Source organism: Pristis pectinata, chromosome 20, assembly GCF_009764475.1.
Source record: "Pristis pectinata isolate sPriPec2 chromosome 20, sPriPec2.1.pri, whole genome shotgun sequence".
NCBI lineage: Eukaryota > Metazoa > Chordata > Chondrichthyes > Rhinopristiformes > Pristidae > Pristis > Pristis pectinata.
Window position 1 is genome coordinate 26634433 of NC_067424.1, and position 21167 is coordinate 26655599.

General features: G+C 37.6%; 1 protein-coding gene across 1 annotated transcript in view; it reads right to left on the reverse strand.

Moving 5' to 3' along the window:
- Positions 1–370: 370 nt before the first annotated feature.
- LOC127580862 (protein phosphatase 1 regulatory subunit 12B-like) overlaps positions 371–21167 on the reverse strand; it is a 188362-nt gene continuing 167565 nt past the window's right edge. Inside the window, 4 exon segments of the mRNA XM_052034817.1 lie at positions 371–5187; positions 19721–19771; positions 20501–20551; positions 20673–20781. Of these exon segments, the coding sequence (XP_051890777.1) occupies positions 5101–5187; positions 19721–19771; positions 20501–20551; positions 20673–20781 (298 nt within the window). The 3' untranslated portion in view covers positions 371–5100.

Sequence of the window (21167 nt, forward strand, 5' to 3'; positions counted from 1 at the left end):
TGTGGTGGCAGGCGTAGTTGGATCAGGATCAGATTTCTGATGGCTCCATAATGACCTGCAGGCCTGCCTCTCAGGAATCAAAGAACCAACAGTCAATCTTGCAGTTTATACACAAATAGCTGGGGGCTATCATCTCCCACTGTTTTTATTACATGCAGCACAGGATAGATTAGAAGAAAAAAGTTCTCAAATAGCAACTGACAATTAAAGCATGTTGGTATGGGTTAAAGTGTTCTGAAGGTGCACTGTACTCCTTCATGAAATAATAAAGCACCTCATTTAAAGTATTACAACACATGGTATAAAATTCATGGTACACAAACATATTTAAAATGTATTTATTTATATTTGACAAAATACATTTTTCTGCAGTTTATTGAAGCCAGTTTCATGCAGATACAAGATGTGAAGATTTCTGTAAGCAGATACCAACTCAATGCACAGACCAATAAATAAACTTCATAAAATCTGAACTGATGTAAATTACAAACACGCACACACACATTACTTAAAACATACACATGAATCACACAACAGTTTGCAGTGCACCAAAATCTGGTTACAAATGTTAAAAGAATGCTAAAATGCCAATAAAAACCTGGATAGAATTACTGGTTTGAAAAATGAACCAAAGCAGGTATGTATGAATGGGTGAACTGTTTTCTGAACATTCCAGACTTGCCTGTTGATAAAACACATCTGTTTTGCACTAATTTACACAATTTGCAGTTAACTACTATTATGGATCAGTTGCATCTTGCTGAGATGCTGATATTGAGAGCTTTAGATCACAGTAAAAACTTTTACCTCAGGATACTGGGTCTGGCTGTGCAATGAAAAATATTGTACTAACGGCCCAATGAAAGTCTTTAGTCACTTGCTGATCCAAATAAAAAACAATACATTGATGAGATATCTGATGAAGGGATCACAACAATTAACCCTGGCTTTCTTCTTTTAGATGCTGACCGGCACATTATGGATTTCTCACATCTGTGACTTCCCCTCCCTCCTCACAGTCCTCCCACCCCAGGCATCTTAGGAACACTTATACAAACCATTACTGACCCAAAATTGATCAGTTATAGTGCAAAATTTAGTTCATTATTAAGCTTTTAAAAGGTGAGGGGAAATATGTTTTCCCACAGATATACATGCCTTGTAGACCATGAGAAGTTTTGAAATATAAATATCATATCCCTTCTTCTGAAGCAAGGACCTAGGAACATGATGCCCCTTACCAAGCTAGTTATAAGGCAGTGAGTCAACTTGAACTGTTGCTATATCACAAATTAAAAATCTGCCCGCAGTTTTCCCAGCATCCAAATTACATGATGCTGTTAAGGGCAAGGCTGAGACCAGGAGGATATAAAGTAGAAAAATATATTTTAACAATGGCCACCTTGGTATCATCATTCACTTACAGCAAAGTACGCCTGATAATTAAACCTTAGTTATTTACATTTTTAAAACATGTACCAAAAGCAATGTTTGTCAGGAAGGAAACAATAGTAACAGTTTATCCTTCTGGTTTTTAGCTAAAAGTAGATCAGCAAAATGCAATTATGGAAACAAGCACATCAGTTTAACACCAGGGGGTTTTGGTAAAAGGCACCACCTGAAACTACAAGTCAGATTCTAGCAGTTGCCAGGGCAGAGAACACAGATTCTGATTCATTTACAATGCAATGTAAATTTACAATGCAATGTAGATATCTTATATCTTATGAGTGACCATCAATGGGGGTAGTGTGGGTAAATTTGATTCTATTTAACCTCTCATGTTGGTTTCACTGCAAAGTCTATGGTAGTCTCAATCACGGAACAACAACTCTAGAAGTCGTGGACAAGTACAGTGTGAACTACAGAACTACCCAAGTAACGTTAACAACGTAGTTGCAGGAGTATGGAGCTTAAAAATCAGGGCTTCAGATACTGAATGCACTGAAACCCCCATTTTCTCATGGCATCAATCAGAACTAAAAACTGGTAACATAAGATTGGATCAACATTATATGCTATTTAGGCTCCAGTAGCTTTAAAGATAACGTCATGAAATCCATAACCATGAAATGTGGAAAATATAATTTGAAACCACTTGAAAAAAGCAATAGTGGTGTCTCTCATCTTGCATGCACTCCTGGGAAGTAAACTGATCATCTGTAACATCTCTAGATGCCCATTGCACCGTCAACTTTTAAATCAATTGTCCAGGGTCTGCAGGACTTTAGATTTAGCCTATTTTAACCATTTGGAACAAGGGACATTTAAAAAGGTCATATTTAAAAAAAAGAGTAAAATATACAATGCAAGTGACTTTAATTATATGGAATACAGACTGCATGAGTATCAAAACTGATAGACCTATCAAAACATTGGAACAATTCCTTAAAAATCAAATTTCAATCAAATATTTAAGGCAACTTTACATCATTTCCTTGTGGGCTGTTATGGGAGACACTATTAAAAAAATGAACATTTCACAGAGGGACGGAAGCACTGACGAGCCATCATTAAGTAGCTTTTGTACACCCTTGTGGGCCAGCTGTAAGTCACCAGCAGTGTTCTTGGAGCAGGTTGCTGCATATGTAATTGGAAAGGATGATGATGGGAATAAAAGGAAAGGATGCCATTTTGAAAATTATGAATACTCTCCACAAGTTAATTGCATCTTAACCTGGCAATTTAGAAACTCTTAAGTCATTCAATTCTAGTTTGTCCACCAATTTGTTTAAATGTTTCAGATAGCCACTTTCCAACCTCTCTCTCCATTCCCACTGGCAAACTTGCTCTCAAGTTAAACATTGGAGTGCAACAAACTCATTTTACTAGTTTAATTTGCATTGCATTGCCTGGTCATGACACTTGCAAAGAAAGTGTCAATTAACCGTTACTCCTCTTGTAAAGTCTTAAATACATTTTATTGTTGAACTGCCAGGTATTGACATTTATCAACCATGACTAGCAAACGTAACCAGAGGTAAAATCCTCATCCACTGGTTGATACAATCAACCCTTTTATCGTACTGTACAGTGAACTGGGCCAAAGCAAATTTCAATACCTCATGGAAGTCCAAAGTCTAGTTTTCTCTAGGCAATTATAAATCTAAAGGTAATTCTAATAATAAGCACATCAGAAGAATGACCTTGTATCTGCACAAAACTCCGTCTTACACAAGCTGCACATCATGTATAATACAGTACTTCCAACCTTAGAATCAAAAGCATCACAAGAATTTAATATACTTATTGTATCAGAGCAATAAGAGACTCACATTTAATAGAAGCATTTGCAAAGGTGACAATGTGTTTAGTTCTTTTCATTTACATAGAATAGCTGTACAATGTAATTTTAAACCTGAACTTAGTGGTCTATTTAACCATAAAATACAGATGTGTTTACAAGCTTTAAATAATGTGCACATTTCCCACATGTACATTCCCCAACATGTGACAAATGTTCAAATTATAACACTAAATGATATCTAATAATATATTCATAGTTTTTAAAAAGGCCACCAACAGCTGCATATTGTAAATTCCCAGCAGTATGAACCCTCCTGTGAAGATCTCATATGTACATAATCTTTATGCTGTTTAAAGGACTGTTAATATTTTAGTCCTTTTGCATTCTATTCAGCAGCAATACTACTGCAAGGTCCATTTTACAGGGTTTTTAAAATAAAAACCACCCGATGCGTTTTTAGTAACCTGTAGGCTTGATTAAGGTAAACAAAAAACACAAAACTGACAGCCTTTTTGGTACCATTGAGAATGTATATATATGTACACACACACACACACACACACACTGATTTCAGTACCCTATTGGAATTGCCTACACTAGACATTTTAGCCATGGAAAGCACTCTACAAATACTTGATTTGTTTGTGAATTCCATCAGTTTAAGGACTATACCATGGGTTTTTGAATGGATCCTTTCCCTGAACTCCATTGTATAAGTAACGAGGTGCTCTCTATAGAAAAGTACCATTTTGTTTTAAACATCTGTAGTAGTACATAGGAGATACAGTATATTGCTCAGCATGCAATGAAAAGATTAAAGAAAAAAATACCATTGAGCCTATAAAGTTGTAATATTCCTCAAGTGTATAGTCAAGAGCAAAATAATTCTCGAAGTCTGACCTAAAATTAGCTTTGTGTGACATGAGATGAAGCACAAAAAAGTGTCAAGAGAAAAATGTAGAACCAGCAAGCTCGTGTTTAATGCATCTTTGAATTTGCCCCAATAAGCCGCCTTAATCTGAATCAGACTTTTTCTTTGATTAACTGCTGCCTGGATGGGATAAACATTGATCCAGAGTCAGTGTTTGGGGGGAGGGGGTGGGGGGGAGGGGGTGGAGGGAAGAAAGAGACAAAAAAGGTTGGAAACCATCAACATCACTTCACATATTTTACTTCAGAAAGAGACGACCAAAGGCTAATGACCATCTCAAAGCTTTGAATACAAAACTGAAAAGGAGAATTCACTGCTGACAATAAAAAGTAAATAAAACAAAGTGAAAGGAGGCAGCTGAATTGAATACGAGTATCATGTTAAAATAATAAAACAGCATATTGCACGTACAATTAATACTTTCTGTACCATACAGTCTAGCTGATGGTTTTTGTTTTAAACTTTAAAAGGAACAAGCCATGTTTTGCAGTGATTTTAATTACTGTGCAAAGTGAATACTGCATAGCAGAAATGTTCATCAACATGCAGCTGACTGATTGAGGGGCACTGTTAATGTGACTGAGCAGGTGTGGTAGTGAAAGGCATTTCTCAAAATCATATCTGAAACACTACAGGACGTGGCTCAATTGTGATAAGCTGCAAGTGTTCCCTTAACAAATATGGATGTGACTTTTTTTTGTTCAAAAGTTAGTATTTTCTCCCCAAATGCATCACTGAAGACCTTGTAATTGATGAGTAGAATAATAACCTGAACAAACTTCAGACATCAAATGGATGGAGAAAGCCATGAACAGTCAGAATCTTCCCATTGCTGAGGAAACTATTGTGATAGCTCCTTTACAGAGCAAGTAGGCTCATTGTTGGTTTTATTTTTCTTGCCTCCTGCTCCAAAAGGCATCCTTCATTTTGACAATTTACTTATTACTCGAATTAGTGCTCCATTCTCATCTTTCAGCCTTTGATTATCTGATTTCAACTCGGTTAAAACCTGCAAAGAGAAAGCAGCAGTTTTATTAAATATATTCTATCAGGAAGCAGAGAGAGATACATATTCAGTTCTGACAAAGGGTCCTCAACCTGAAGTGTTGAATGTTTCTCTTCTCACAGATGCAGCCTGACCTGCTGAGTATTTGTAGCATTTTTGGTTTTTATTTGAGAGATATGTATAGTCTATAGTTATTAGGAACTATTAATAATAAACAAGCATCAGCCTTCAATTTCCTGTGCATTCTCTTGATATTAAACAGCCTTCAATTTAACCCTATTGTATAGCTGTAGTGAAATTACTAGAGCTTCAGTCTGAATGCCTTTAGAAGCAATAAGTGGCAACTGAAGTCTCATGTAAAGCTATGGAAAGTAACAGCTGTCAATCCAGACAGAAAGAAACACTGTTTACCCAGATGATTAATTTCAATCCCAATTGGAAACAAATGCTAAACATTGGAAATAGCCCCTCCACTGGGTGAGGCACAGCAAATCTCAATCTTCGTATTTGTTATTGGGACAGAAAGCAAATCTGGCATAACCACAATCAACCTTCTGCTATTACCCCTCCACCCTCTACAGACATGTTTTAATCATCTTAAAGGAGGTGGGTATGTTACGGTCACATCAAATACTGTGGGTGTTTTAGGATTCGGCAAGTAAGCAAACCAACTGCAAAATAAACAGAAGGCAACATAAACTCGGACTGTAACTGCAGCAGAACCAATCATGCAATGTAAAAAAAAATGTTTCATTGGAAGTGAATGGTGCTTAATTTTACATTTTTTTTTAAAAACTGCACGTTTGTATGATGAAATAAATGTTTTGGTAAATGTGTCCCAAATTGTTTCAGTAATGGACATTTTCAAATTGAATGCAAGCCCATTTAAAAAAATTAAAATGTAGCTCTCTCTCAATGAAAGAGACACTTTCCAGTCCTAAAACTCAAGGAAAACAGCAAAATTGAGCTGCTCTCAGTTCCAGATCCCTTCGTTCCAAGTATCTCCAGAAGATAATATTTTAAAAAATCAACTATATACATGATATAAAGCATACAATCAAGCATACAAAATTTAATAATTTAAATGAAATTATTGATGACAAAATTTGAAAAATACCATTACTAAAGCCACAGTTTTAAAGATGCAAAATGACCATCGCTTTCATTGAAATTGGCAGCAAAATCCAGTGTAATGGTGAACTTGTATCTCTGGAAAATCCTATTGATGGCAGCACTGAGTAACAACACACATTAGGAGTCTGGAGATGCACAGAGGATTGAAAGTAGTGAAATAAGACCTTCCCTATGATAGAGAATTGAATGGTATTACAAGCTAAATGCAAGTTTATGGAAAAATTATTCTGAATTATGCATTAACAAAACCTTCAGCACTGCACCTTAATAGAGACGATCATGATCATTTGCTAAATATTTATCCCATTTATGTTGTGAAAATATTTCAGTAGATATAAAAGCAATTTACCATAGAGGCACATTTTTATGTTAATATCCATTAAATTCCACAAGTCTTGAAAGAGGATAAAAGTTACGGGTAGCAAGGAAATATGATAAATGCCTCAAGTTGGGAAATGGAGAAGTAATGTGTTATTTTGGAATTTACAAACCTCAGTTGTGCAGATTTATATATAATTTCCATGCAACTCAAAGTATAGGAAATTGGTGCCAAGATGGTATACCAAAGATCTTGTTGAGTGACAGAGAAGGCAAAAGGGGCCAAATGGCAGCTGCCTTCTATTTCTTATGTCTTGTTTTAGATTTCTGCTGAAGATGTGTCATTAGAACCCACAGAGCAACAATAATAAAAATAATAGGTAGCTGGTCTTTCCTTAAAGATGACGTTCTGGGAGGCATTTTTAAAAAAGGGGAACATGCAAAGAATTTAACAACATTTCAATATCTTTTAAAACTATTGTAAATTGAATAAGTTGGAAAATTGATCTCCAAAACATCCCAATACTTTGCACACTTCATTAACCTGATGACAATTCTGCATAATGTTGCATATGCTCTGCAGGAAATACAGGTGGTTTTCAACTGTGGCTTCAATAATTCTGACACACTACAGTGATGTCATGAAGCATGTTGAATTACCAATGGATAAAATACTTCTCCATTTCCTGCCCAAGGAATTATCACACTATCAGGAAATCTTACATCCCTTGTAAATTCTGATCAATTTGTTTGGTGTACCATTGTCAGATGACATCACCAATATGTAGTAATATTTGTTAATTATATTGAATTAGAAGTAAATTCTAATTACATCTTAAAAAAATACACATTTAAATGGAATTCATTAATTTCATTAAACGGGCAAGGCAGGCTGTGGTAAAGGATAATTTGTTGTTCTGGGGTTTGTACGTTCTCCCCGTGTCTGTGTGGGTTTCCTCCAGGTGCTCCGGTTTCCTCCCACATTCCAAAGATGTACAGGTTAGGAAGTTATAGGCATGCTATGTTGGCGCCGGAAGCGTGGCGACACTTGCGGGCTGCCCCCCAAAAATCACTACGCAAAAAGATGTATTTCACTGTGTTTCGATGTACATGTGACTAATAAAGATCTTATCTTATACATTTTATATAATAATGTTTTACTCATATTGCCCAAAAGAAATGGATTAATAATACCAATATTTTTTAAATCTATTTTCTGTCAATTATAGTCTCAGCAATTTTAAGTAGCTATCCTAATAAGCTGTTTTGGAGCACTGCCATGTTGAGAAAAAACTGGGGGAGGCTCCTTTGGTAGGAGTCTCAAGTTCTTATTAGGAATGGTATTTTATCACAATAAGCAGAAGCACAATGACATACTTCCTTCCCGATCAGATCAAATCTTTTCCCTTGCCCTTCAAACAAGTAGTAAATTGAAATGTATGGCACAAAATAAGGCTGGGCAATGTATGAACTAATAAAAAGTATATGTAACTAATTTAAAAAAAAGCTTTAAGCTTACCATTGGAAAAAAAATCTTCCGACCAAGCACTGCAAAAATCAACTCAGTTCAAAAAGACTACACTTTAAACTAAAAGGGCAGGATGATACAGTAGCAGCATGAGGGCACAGACCACCTTACTACAGCAATATATATTTTAAGTGTAGATAATTACAGCATTTGGTTTCAATACCTAAAAATTACTGTTTAAAATTATTTTGGATTCAAAATGACCTCTCCTTAGTTATAAAATTCATCCAAGTGTAGAGTACAACAGATAAACTATCAGTGAATTAACAATGATGCAAAGTACTGTAGAAAAAGATGATCGAAATGACTGATAGTGGAAAAACCCTCAAATGGCTTTATTTAAAATGGCACTACTGCAGCCAAAGGGAAAGTTGAAAGAGGGGTTCAACATTACAAAAAAAACCCGTGATGTGGATTTTGGAAATCTGACAAAAAATGAATATTCAACAGTCAAATGGCAAGAGACACAGAGTTAACTATTCAAGTCAATAATCTTTCATCCCTTTGTGCTACTTTTCCAATTCTCTAGCCTATCATTTTCACTGTTTGCCCAATCCACACAATGACAGCCTGGCTTTTTTCTCACCCAGGACTACTATTTTGAATGGAGGAACCACTCCTTCTAGCACCCACCTCTCCTGGCTGAGTTTTCTCACTTCAAACATCTTTTTCTCCAATTCCACTCCTTTCTTCAAATAAGAGTTGTTTATTGGAGCTTATATTTGTCCAAACTATTGTGGGACACATGGAACTTTCCCTACTTTAATCCTACTTGTTTCTTGTCATTCATTTCTTTCAGTAGGTTGATGTATTGTTGCCAGTTCCTGATCTTCATTTGAAGAAAAAAAATCATGAACTTTGCTGCTAATTTTCAGCATTCTCTCACCCTCGAATACATTTCCTTCCTCCATTTCAAGGCAGCATTCGCAGCAAGGTCACAGACTTCTACACATCTTCTCAGTGCTCAGTGTGCTCCTAGTATTGATGCAAATTCCATTCTTCCAGGTTCCCTGCCTCCATTGCAACTGCTCTGACCTTCCACATCTACCAATGAGAGATCCTTTTCCTCAAATGGACATTCTCCCCACTATAAGCTAGTTGAGCCCTCCACGTCAGTTTAAATTCTCACCTCCGCTTACTTTTCCTTCTTGCCAGGACAATAAAAGGGCTCATCTTGTTCTCACCTTCCATACCATGAATATCCACACCTGCCATTTCTGACACCTCTAATAAGATGTCATTACCAAACACATCTTCCCCTCTTCTGAATCTGCCCTTCCCTCTGGAATACACTGATACATTCTCCCATCACCATAAATACCCACCCCCACATCCCATGGCAACTTCCTCTACAACCACAGGAGATGGAATACCGGCACTACCTCCTCCATCCTACAATCCACAAACACAAATATACTTCTGGGTGAAGCAACAATTTACGCACCTTTCCATTTAGTACACTATATTCATTGCTCATGATGTGGTGTGCTCTACAATGAGGCCAAATCAGCTCCATTCAGACGGCAAGTGTGATCCCTATTTTTCAGTCTTCTATCTTTGTCCGAAACCCATTCTGATGGGCAGTAGCATAGGCGAGTGGTCGAATCTAGAGGGAGTTGATGGGAATATGGGATTGACATAGGATGTGAGTAAATGTATGGTTGATGGCTAATGTGGACTTGGTGGGCTGAAGGGCCTGTTTCTGTGCTGTATCGCTCCATGACTTCATGACAATTTTAAAGTGTAATAAAGCTCCACTTCTCTCTGAGAGAGTGCGAGAACAAATGTAAAAATATACTAAGTAAATTGACCTTGAGGTTACTCTTTTCATTCGGGGTTTTCAAAGATTCTAGAGAGGAGAGCTTGATCCTAATTCCACATACCACCAGGCTCTAGGACAGCTTCTATCCTGCTGTTATAAGACTATTGAACGGTTCCCATAATATGATGAGGTGGGCTCTTGACCTCAAAATCTATCTCGTCATGACCTTGCACCTTATTGTCTGCCTGCACTGCAGTTTCTCTGCAGCTGTGACACTTTATTCTGCATTGTGTCGTTTTACCTTGTTCTACCTAAATGCACTGTGTAATGAATTTATCTTATGAACAGTATGCAAGACAAGTTTTTCACTGTACCTTGGTACAAGTGACAATAATAAACCAAACCCAATGGACTGTCTATTTGTCGAAGTATACATGCCAGTTAATTGTATCAAACTACTCCTTAAATCTCTATTTCCAGAAAACACTGAGTACTGACAATGAACAAATATTGCAATTTATTTCTGTAAGGCATATATTCTTTCAGCAGCACACGGGTGAAATCCACTATAAAGTAAACATGAAAATAAATATTTAAAAAGTGGACATACCAACTTACTTGCTCCCATGTGTTAGCAAATAGCAAGTTAAAACCCTCCCAATTTCTCTTCAGGATGACTGACATAAAAACTGAAAATGTTTCGTGTTTGTACATGAGAGATTGCCGAAGTTATAGTTGAAGTTACAGACCATGTTGTTCGTTGGAGTACCATTAACCTTGCTACATCTGATGTGGGAGTGTTGTTGTTGCCGCCATTCAATATGGGAAAAAAAATTGTTTATTTCCAGCACTAGAATTCCCCAGCTGAGTAACAAGAACTTTTTTTTGGGAAATAAGGCTTTTAAACTAAAAGATTTCCAGTGAGCAACATTATAATAATTCTGAAGTGCAATAGATAAAATGTATAGAATAAATTGTAACCTTGCATAGCTTTCGAGATTTCTCATTATACTTAAAACGACTCCACAACATGTTCAGCTCTATAATTCAAAGCAGTTAAAATGAAACCCACACAGTGGATGCAGATGTTCCCACAAGCTACACCACATTTCTGGATCAAATTCTTAATGTGTTGAACCCTGATCAGATTCTGGCTTCACTTCCTCTTAAGATTTCAGAAGATAGTTACTGAAGCGCCTGATGTGCCTCACTGGGTTATTTCTTCACATCATATATGAAATTAGTAAAAGAAAGGAATCTGTAAACACCAAGATACCAAAAAAAGCACAAAAATGATAGGTTATATTTTTATGAATTTGTGGCAAAATATTAGAGTCTGGAGTTTTTACATCTGCTCAAAGTATCTGAAATTCACAAGTATAATAAAGTTAAAAGGAACGTAAGCTCAAGCTGCTAATAAGACAGACTTCTGTTTAAAAAAAAACAATGTTGCAAATAAGAATCTGACGTAGGGCATGATAAAAAAGATCAACTCGTGTGTGGTTCATCCACATTGCAAGACAACTACTAATTAAGGCTTTGGACCCTGCTTACTTTTATTTTTACTGTTTTTGTAGTCTGATCTCTGAATTCTGCAGCCCTAAAATCTTTGACTGCTGTAAACAGCGCCACTTTTGGAGTAAGATGGCCCAGACAATGCTTTAAGGTTCAGGCATGCAGGTCATTAAATTATTCAGTTTTTCTTCGGGCACATCAAATGTTCTGCAAATAAATACCAAAATATTCTGCGGAAAAAAAAATCTTCATGCATACAAAGAAATAAAAAAAATGGTGAATTGTTAATTTCTGAAACAAGTATTGAGGGAATGATTAAATTTGAATTAACCTATGTTTAACAAAAGAATGTCAAATAGGTTAGCAAAAAATCCTTTGGTTCAACATCAAATCAATCTGCATCTAAGTCTATTTAATGACTTTGGAGAATGAGGACTATTTCTGAAACTGGATTTTAAAACAGTTTTTTTGTATCATATTATTTACTTCAGATTTATCTGGTTCAAGGTTTTGGTAGTTCTTTCTATTCAAATTTGTTTCTAACACAGAGCATTATAAATCCTTCAGAGAAATTGCTTTTATTCAGGGAATTATAAATTAGAACCAAACAGAAAATTTTACATGATCAAAAAATACAAAACTAAACTGCACAAACTTTTGGGAATATGAGCACATGCGAATTACCCCAGAGAATGAGGAGATATGGATGACAACAGATGTTTATAGAACTGGTATTTCTTTGAATTAAATATCCATTATGTAGAAGATTTATTGGCCAAGATTTGCAGTCCTTATGATGGCAAAACTGTCAGTACTCACTGTTATTACTCTACCCCAGAAAGCTAAAGCACCTCTGGCACCTACTGTGCTTCAGGGAATGACATTTATCATCTTTGCTGAATATGCAACTCCAAATCTACCAATGGCATTGACTCTTAATTGCCCTCTGAAATCATTAGCAAACCACTCAGTTGCACCGTTACTGCAATATTGAAACAAAGAATAAAATCAGACGGATCACCTGGCATTGATCAAGGCAACAAATTCCGACAGGGTAAAGTCATTTGCAGCCCAGTCAAATATGCAACATCCTCCTTGCAAACATCTAGGGGCTGGTGCCCAAATTGGGAGAGGTGTACACAAACAACAGACTGACAAAGATGCTGTCACAGACTCACTCCTAACAATTTGTCAGCCCCCTGCCCCACCAAACCCCCCACAATCCCTGGATACATCCCATCATACCAAAAAGTCAGATGGTAGAAGTGGTGGCCCGGCAGTATGCAGATGGGAGGGAGTAGTACTGGGAGTCGTACTGGGAGTCCTCAACACTGACCCATGAAGTCTTATGAATCAGTTAAGTATGGGTAAGGAACCACCTTCTGTTTATCAATGACCGACCTCCCTCAGTGGTCCTCCATGTTTAAAAAACACTTAGAAGGACAAAGTAGAACGGGCACAGAATTTCAATATCCTTCAAGTGTCACTTGGTAGCACCTATGACCAAACCTGGCTCCAGAGAGACACAACTGCCAGACAGGATCTGCAGCAGGAAGTGAGTGAATTAACAAGAGGGATACACCTACTGGATTTCATCCCAGGAGAGATCCAGCAGTTTTAAATTGGCACCCAGGAGCACTATGAACCATTAGCAGGTGCAGAAAGATGCACTGGCAAAACTTGTAATCTCAGAGTTTAGCATATCCCTCACCACCATGACAGTCAAGCCTGGGACTGATCCTGGTTCAATGAGGAGTGCAGAAGGGTCTTCTGGAGCTCCACCCTGCACATCTAAAAATGAGCTACCAACCTGAAGTAGTAAGACCACATGTATGCTAAACAGCAAAAATGGCAGGCAATAAGTCTAAGCAACAGATCAGATTAAAGCTCTGCAGCTTTACTACATCTAGTTGCGAATGATGTTGGATGATTAAACAGCTATTGAGAGAGTAAGTTCTATCCAATCAATCTACTCTCAATCAGCAGGTGACGTTGTCAACTCCACTCCTTTGGTATTGGGTTTAAATCCTGAATCTCCCTCCACAACAGCACTGTGGATGTCCTTTCACCAACAGAACTGCAACGGTTCAAAACGACAGCTCATAAGGAATTAGGAAATGACAATAAATTCTGGCAATGTCCAGATCCCATCCCACCTCTCCCACCCACCCCCCAAAATGATGAACATCTCGTGCAAATAAGCAAGGAAATCCAGAAGTTGTGAAATGGAAACAAGAGACCGCAGATGCTAGAATCTGAAGCAACAATCTGTTGGAGGAACTCAGCGGGTCGAGAAAGGAATTGTCTACGTTTCAGGTCGAGAGCCTGCATCTGGATTTAGAAGTTGTGAAATCCTGTATCTTGACAGGGAGGCCCTATTGCAGCCTTTGTCATCAACTAGATTCATTGATTTGAGATTTATTTAGCCTTATTGTTCATAAAACAAGGCTAAACAGCCTCTCTGGTTCTGAAAAACTAACTTTATGTAGATTCTAATCCTACAGGATAATTGTTTGAAAATTCTTTTCTAAAAAATTTCAAAATGATTAAAAAATGTATTTATAATATCCTAACTTATCCCACATCCATGTTCTATAAAATGATTTAGTGTTTATTAATTAATGCTTTTTACACCCTGGTTTAATACCTCAGCGAATTCTTCAATTCTCCTGACTATTCAACCTGCTTGATGAAATTACTGTTACTATGTGATACTGTTCCTCTAAAGCTGAAGCCTGACTACAATTAATGCTGGGAAAACTGAAATTAATACCTGAGACTAAGATTCTTGTAGGCAGCTTTCAAGATCAAAGGTGAGCGCTGTCATTTTATCAGTGACTATAAAACCCTTGTCATTACTATCAAACATTCATCATCATGCTTTAAAGGACAGCATGCTTAGTGGCTTGGCAAATTAATGCACTGCATTGACTTCTGACTGGGTAGAGAGACCTATGGTCTTAATTACCAAAATGAAAAGTTCTTAAGCTATGGATTCTTATAAAGAATTGAAATAACAGGGAAGGAAGAAGTGACCACAGTTCTTCCGGTTATGAATAATTTTATATTCTTCAATCCAAGGAGGTTAGGCATTGAGGCTGATGAGCTGCAGGAACAGGCAGATGGAAGGACAATTTTATAACAATTACAGAAGCATAGCTAGAAGGACAGGAGTGGAATGGTCAATTTCAGGTAAAATTGAGATAGGGATTAAAGAAGGGAGTCACAAACTGATTAATAAAAAAAAATTCATAAATAAGGACAGATGATGTGCTAAAAAGGTGAACAAATGAAATTACCCAAGATGAAATAATGGAACTAAAGGGTCAATGAAACTTCTGGAGGGTATCATAGATCTACTGGATGGTCACAGTGTGATAGAAGAATAAACTTGCAGACAAATTACTAAACTGTGAGGAGGTTGGTGTGGGGGTGGGGTGGGGTGAATGGTTGGTGGCATAGGTTCAAGGTAATTGGCAGGAGTACTTGGTGGTGGGGGGGGTGGGGGGGAGGAGAAGGTGGGGGTTGAGAAATGATCGTTGAGTTCTTGATCTTAATGCCTAGAGGGTGGTGGAGAGAAAAACCCTAAACATTCAAGGATGATCTCTTGATGTGCTGTAGCTTAAATGACTACAGACCAAAGACTAGAAACAGATAACAGTTATTTTAGCTGGCATGGATATGGGCCTCATCCTGTTCTTTAAATGTCCACGATTTAATGACAGGATAGATCTTAGGTGGTCAGTAAAGGGGGATGGGAGGCAGAATTTCTTAAACTGTGGTTAGAAAAAATAGTTCTAACTGTATGATTTGCAATAAATTGCACTGTGATTTTATTTCAATGCAAAGGCTACAATCTGCATACTTCATGACAGATGTTTCTTTTAAGTGCACATCTATGCTAGAATTGCAAAATGATGTAAACCAGAGGTCAGACTGCGCCTTTTTTCAAACAGCACATGCAAAGTGAAAAAGCACAGGGATAGCAGACAAACGGAAACACCTGTTTGGATAGAGAAAGGGTTGGCATTGGGGGAAGGGGGAATTGAAGGTTGCAAGTTCAATCTCAAGCTGCTCAGAGGACCCAGAGGCATTGTCAACTGGCTGGGTCAAGGGCCTATTTTCAGCTAGCAGAGGCCCAATTAATTGCCTCAGAGCAAGCAGCAGCTTTATCTGGAACATTCTGCTGAGAAATAAAAATGGAAACAAAACAAAATGTGGACAGTGATTAAAAAGAGGGGGAACTTTGCAAACATTAATTATTTCAGATTTCTTTGAAACTTGAAACATATTTTAATATTAAACCAAAAGATAGTCATCCCATAAAATATAGAATTGCCTACAAATTAGCAGAAAATTCCACAAAATGTTGGAAACCTTCAAATCAAATCTATTTTGCATTTCCAGCATCCAGAGTTTGGCAGGCTGGATGCAAGAAGGTTGTTTCATCTGGTTGGGGGTCCAGAACGAGGAATCACAATCTCAGGATATGGGGCAAAACATACAGGGCTGAGGCAAGGAGAAACTTCTTCACCGATACGATGGCAAACCTGAGAAATTCTCTACCACGGTAAAATGTGGAGGCCAAGTTACTGAATATATTTTGGAAGGAAAGTAATAGATTTCTAAAAGGCATTACTGGGAGAGAACGAGAAAATGGTATTGAAACAGAAGATCAACTATAAATATACTAAATGGTGGAGCAGGCTCAAAGGGCTGAATGGCCTACTCTTGCACGTTTTTCTGCTTCTATATCTCCAAATGTATAATCTAAGATCAGGCAGGAGAGTGAAAGCAAGTTGACCTTTTAGGGTAATGACCCTTGATCAGAACTGGAGAAATGAGAAAGCAAGTGTACTTTAAGTTGCAGAGACAAAGGGAATGTCTGTGATAGGGTAGAGACCAAGGCTCTCCACTTAACACAGTGCTTTTCATGCTGTCAAGAAAAAGTTACAAAATGGAATAAAACAAAAGAACATGCTGGAACTCTGCTAGGAATCTGAAACAAAAAGACAATGTTGAACACTCAGCAGATCAAACAGAATCTATGGAGAGAGAAAAAAAAATGAACTCGCAGCAGAACTGGCCAGTTCTGAACTGACACAATGGTTGAAAAATGAAATAATTGCTAGTGCTAAAAATCAGAAATAAAAACAAAATGCTGGAAATACTTGGGCCAGACAAGAGAAGCAGTTAATGCTTCAGGTCTGCGATCCTTCATCAGAACTGGGAATGAGAGAAAGCACATTAGTTTTTAGTAGCAGAGGAGGTGTGGGAGGGACGAGCAGAACAAAGGAAATCTGATAGGTTGAAACCAATGAACTTCATTTAGCAGTAGGAACACCAGTTAGGCTCCAATTATGATTCCTTGTCTGTGTAATTTGTTGCCAACAGCGAGGCAATGGAACATGTCCAGCAGGCCTGACTATACACAGAAGAGGAGGAAAACTGAATCAAATGATGACAGGCAGAAGTGGCCAGTTCTGATATAGACAGAAAGAAAAAACTGGGAATCTGAAACCATTGAATGCAGTACTTGGGACTCAATACTGAAATGTGCCTACACAGATGAAACACTGTTCCTCAAAGGGCTTCACTGGAACAATGTAGCAGGCCAAAGAGAGAGGTCAAAATATGAGTGGTATTGATAAGTGGCAGGTGACAAAGCTCAGGGTTGCTTTTGCAAACTAAACTGAGGTGTTCTGCAAAGCAGTCACCCAATCTGCATTTGGTTTATCTAAATCAAACATTAGCACCAAATGCAATATGCTAGGTTGAAGAAATGCAAGGGATTTGTGGTTTCATCTGAACAACTGGTTGAGTCTCTGAACAATGGGATGGGACAAAGTAAGTGTTGCATTCTCTTGTTTCTGATTTCCAACAAATGCTGTGTTCTGACTCTCAGTTCCAGCATGTCCTTTTGTTTCTTATAAGAATACAGAAGTACAGCAGAGGAAGAGGCCCTTCAGCCCATAATGTCTGTGCCTATCATGATGGTGATTAACTAATCCCATCTGCCTGCACAAGGTCGATAGCCCCTCTAATCCCTGCCTGTTCATGTCTATCCAAATGCTTCTTAAACATTGCTATTGTATCTGCATCTCCGATGTCCCCTGGGAGTGCGTTCCAAGCACCTACTACTGTGTAAACAAAACTTGCCTCATAAATCTCCTTTTAACTTTCCCGCGCTCTCTCTCTCTCGACGTGGCCTATATCCCTCAATTCCTGACCTATTCATGTGTCTAAGTGGCTCTTAAACATTGCTGTCATATCTGTTTCCACCACCTCCCCTGGCAGCACATTTTAGGCACCTATCATTCTCTGTAAAAAAAAAATCTCCTTTAAACTTTCCCCTTCTCATCTTAAAGCTATGCCCTATAGTATTTGACATTTCCATCATGGGAAAATAATTCCATCTACCCTATTCACCCTCTTGTAATTTTATATACTTCTATCAGGTCACCCTCAGTCTCCTAGGCTCCAGTGAAAACAATCCAAGTTTGTTCAACCTCTTCTTATAATACTCCCCAACTCTGGCAACATCCTGGTGAACCTCTTCTGCACATCTCCAGAGCCTCCACATTATTCCTGTAATGCAGCAACCGAAACGGGACACAATTTGGCCTAACCAAGATTTTAAGCAGCTGCAACATGAGTTGCCAACTTTCATCTCAATACCCTGATCAATGAAAGCAAGCATACCGTATGTCATCTTTATCACCTTATCCACTTGTGTTGTTGCCACTTTCAGGGAGCTATGGACTTGCACCCCAAGATCCCTCTGTACATCAATGCTCCCAAGGGTCCTGCCATTTACTGTATACTATTTTCTCTTTTCAACAGTCCTCATTCATCTAATAACTAGATGGCACCATAAGAATGGTGTCAGCTGGACAAGCTTGGTCTCCACCTTCTCACAGGCATTCCCTCTGCTTTTATGGAACTTAAAATACAGTTAGTTCCTCACTTCTCTACTTCTGAAGGGCAATTAACCTGAGATGTCAATTCTTACTTCATCTCCACAGATGCTGCCTGAACTGCAGGGTATTTCTAGCACTTGCGTTTTATTCCAGATTTTGAGATTTTTCTTCACTGACTTTGGAATACTGTTAATCACACTTCCCACATGCACTGACGTTTGTATGTCTCAATAATCAATGAGTCACTCAGATGAGGAAAATAGGCAGCTTCTACAACACTCATTAGTAAATCAAGATGTGCAGTAGTCAAATTCAGAAAGATTACTATGGGAACACAAAAATAGAGCAAAAGCAAACTTGACTTACAGTAATTACATACATAAACATTTTAAAAATGTGGTATGGATTTTGTACATTTCCCCATTAATGTAAACTGACAACAGTGTATTACTATTTTTCACTAAAATCCTTTCCATTTTCAACTGAACATACGATTGCCAACCCTATTATAATCCACCATCAGAAGCAGAACAGCAGGTTAAGTAAATTTAAGGGGAGAGCCCCTTAAGTGTTGCACTAATGCAGGGAAGGAAATCAGCCTTATGTGAAGGTGTATGAGGATTATATAAATGGCATGCTGAAATGCCTGATGCCGATATAGTAACTTTAGGCAAGTGCTTGGAATGAACCTTGAATCATCACACCTCATTATATGTGTCTATTACCTAGCATGAAGGCTACTTATGCTCCTAAATTAATGAAATTGGACACCAGCATCATTACAGAAGGTTAAAATGAAATGATTAGGAACTGTGGCCTTGAGACATTGTTCCATTATAGGATGTGCAACCCAATGCTCCCCTTTGCCAAGATTACAAGCCAGACAATTTATAGGACTTTAGCAGTCTGAATTGCCTTGGTTTTAATGCAGTGCTCAGTATGATGAGCATCAAAGTGAAGAATAAGCAATACCTCTTTGGCTGATCCCTCATTAGGAAATACGTTTTGTTTGTTGTGTTTTGAGTTAAGGAGCTGTGTTTATAGAATAGAGAAAGGGAATTTCTCACCTTTTATATTTAAAGGAAGCTTTGCCACAAGTTGAATAGTTTTAAAAGGGGGAACATCCATATGTTTCTCCATTTACATTGGATACATACATAAAAGGACATGGTATTAAGAACCTTGATCAGCTTAGTTTTCTGTAATTTATTCATTTTCACACCTCAACAGGAGGCTAAATTATGTAACAGCAATTGGCATCAAGAATGAACAATTACCTTGGTCATTCAGGGGATTAAATTGTGTGGGTTTTCAGATGTATTCATCATGCTAGAGTACTGAAGAGAAACCACATCATACCTTTAGCTCTTCCTCCATTTCAGAAACTTTCCTCTCCAAAGCACGTTTTTCCTGAAATGGATTCATTGTACAATATATTAGAGTAAGGAAGATCTCCTGCTGCAACCTTTCAAAATCAGTAAACGTAAAGAGGCATGATTACGATTCCACTTCTTCCCCCGCTCTGGAGGACCACAGACAATAACATGTCATTATAGCTGCTTATGGAAGACAGTCAGAAAGAATAAGGTCCCTTCTGTTCCTTACTTTCTTCACATCCATAATTTTACAGAACTTCAGCAGATATGTAATCTGCTGGGTTTAAAGGAAACAAATTGGGGAAAGTTGTAGGGGTAGCTTAGAACTGTGCCCGAATCCATGCTCTGAACTATCAGCCAATTTAAACCTTTGACAACTTCTCTGGGTCACACTGCACTCCACTCACTGCTGTACTAACAATTCTGGACGCATCTGTATGATCACTTTAAACTAATTAAAACTTCTGTATTGCTTGTTTACTTCTAACAATATAGTAATAAAAAGGAGTACTTTTTAATAATGCATACTATTGCCCACATCAAACTCAATATAAAGCTCATAACTCAAGGAACAATCTGTTTTTACACCTAAAATAAAGCTTAAAGGTTTATCATGGATCACCTTGAAAGGCTGGCTAGCTCTTAATGTAACAATTTGAAGGGTTATGTAGCAATAGGAAAGTGAATAGTTTTCAAATTAATTGCATGTCAAAAGTTCCTATTATTTCATACAATTTATATTGTGCAGGTAGAATTAACGTACCCTTTTTTCCATCTCCAGCATCGAAGACTTATCAGAAATCCGTTCCTGCTTCTGAAATAGACAAGTATGTACATTAGTTTGTGTTAAATTATGAACTTGGTCTTCTCTGACACAAAATATATTTCTTTTTTTTTAAAAAAGAGCTTTGCAAAAAATCTTGCAATTTCTGAACCTGAGTAGTTTTCTCGAGCTGGGCTTTCACGTCAGCAAGTTCAAGTTGTGCCACTTGCAGTTTGGCTTTAAGTTTATCATTTTCTGTCAAGGCCTCTTCATACAACTTTAAGACAAAAATAATCACAGATATGTGTATTAATTTCAATTAAAGAAGAACATTCCATTATAATTCAACAGTGTAGTTAAAAAATGACATAATTTTTAAGAAGTTTGCAGTTACTGAAAGGTAAAAGGGTGCTTTCTTCTACATACACCACTAGATTCAAACTCTTGCTTCCAGAAGAGTGGTAGGCTTCTAGAACATAGTCACATTCTGGTAAAAAGTTAGAATGCTCCTAATCAGCTTGTACACATTGAAGTCATGCCCGTGGTTTTTTCAAGCAGATATATTCTTTAACAATCTCCCATTATTGCTGAGAATGCAGTAAACTTGGACTGTTGTTTTAGAGCAAATTAAAAATGACATCCAGCCTGGAAAATGTAATTTGTGCTG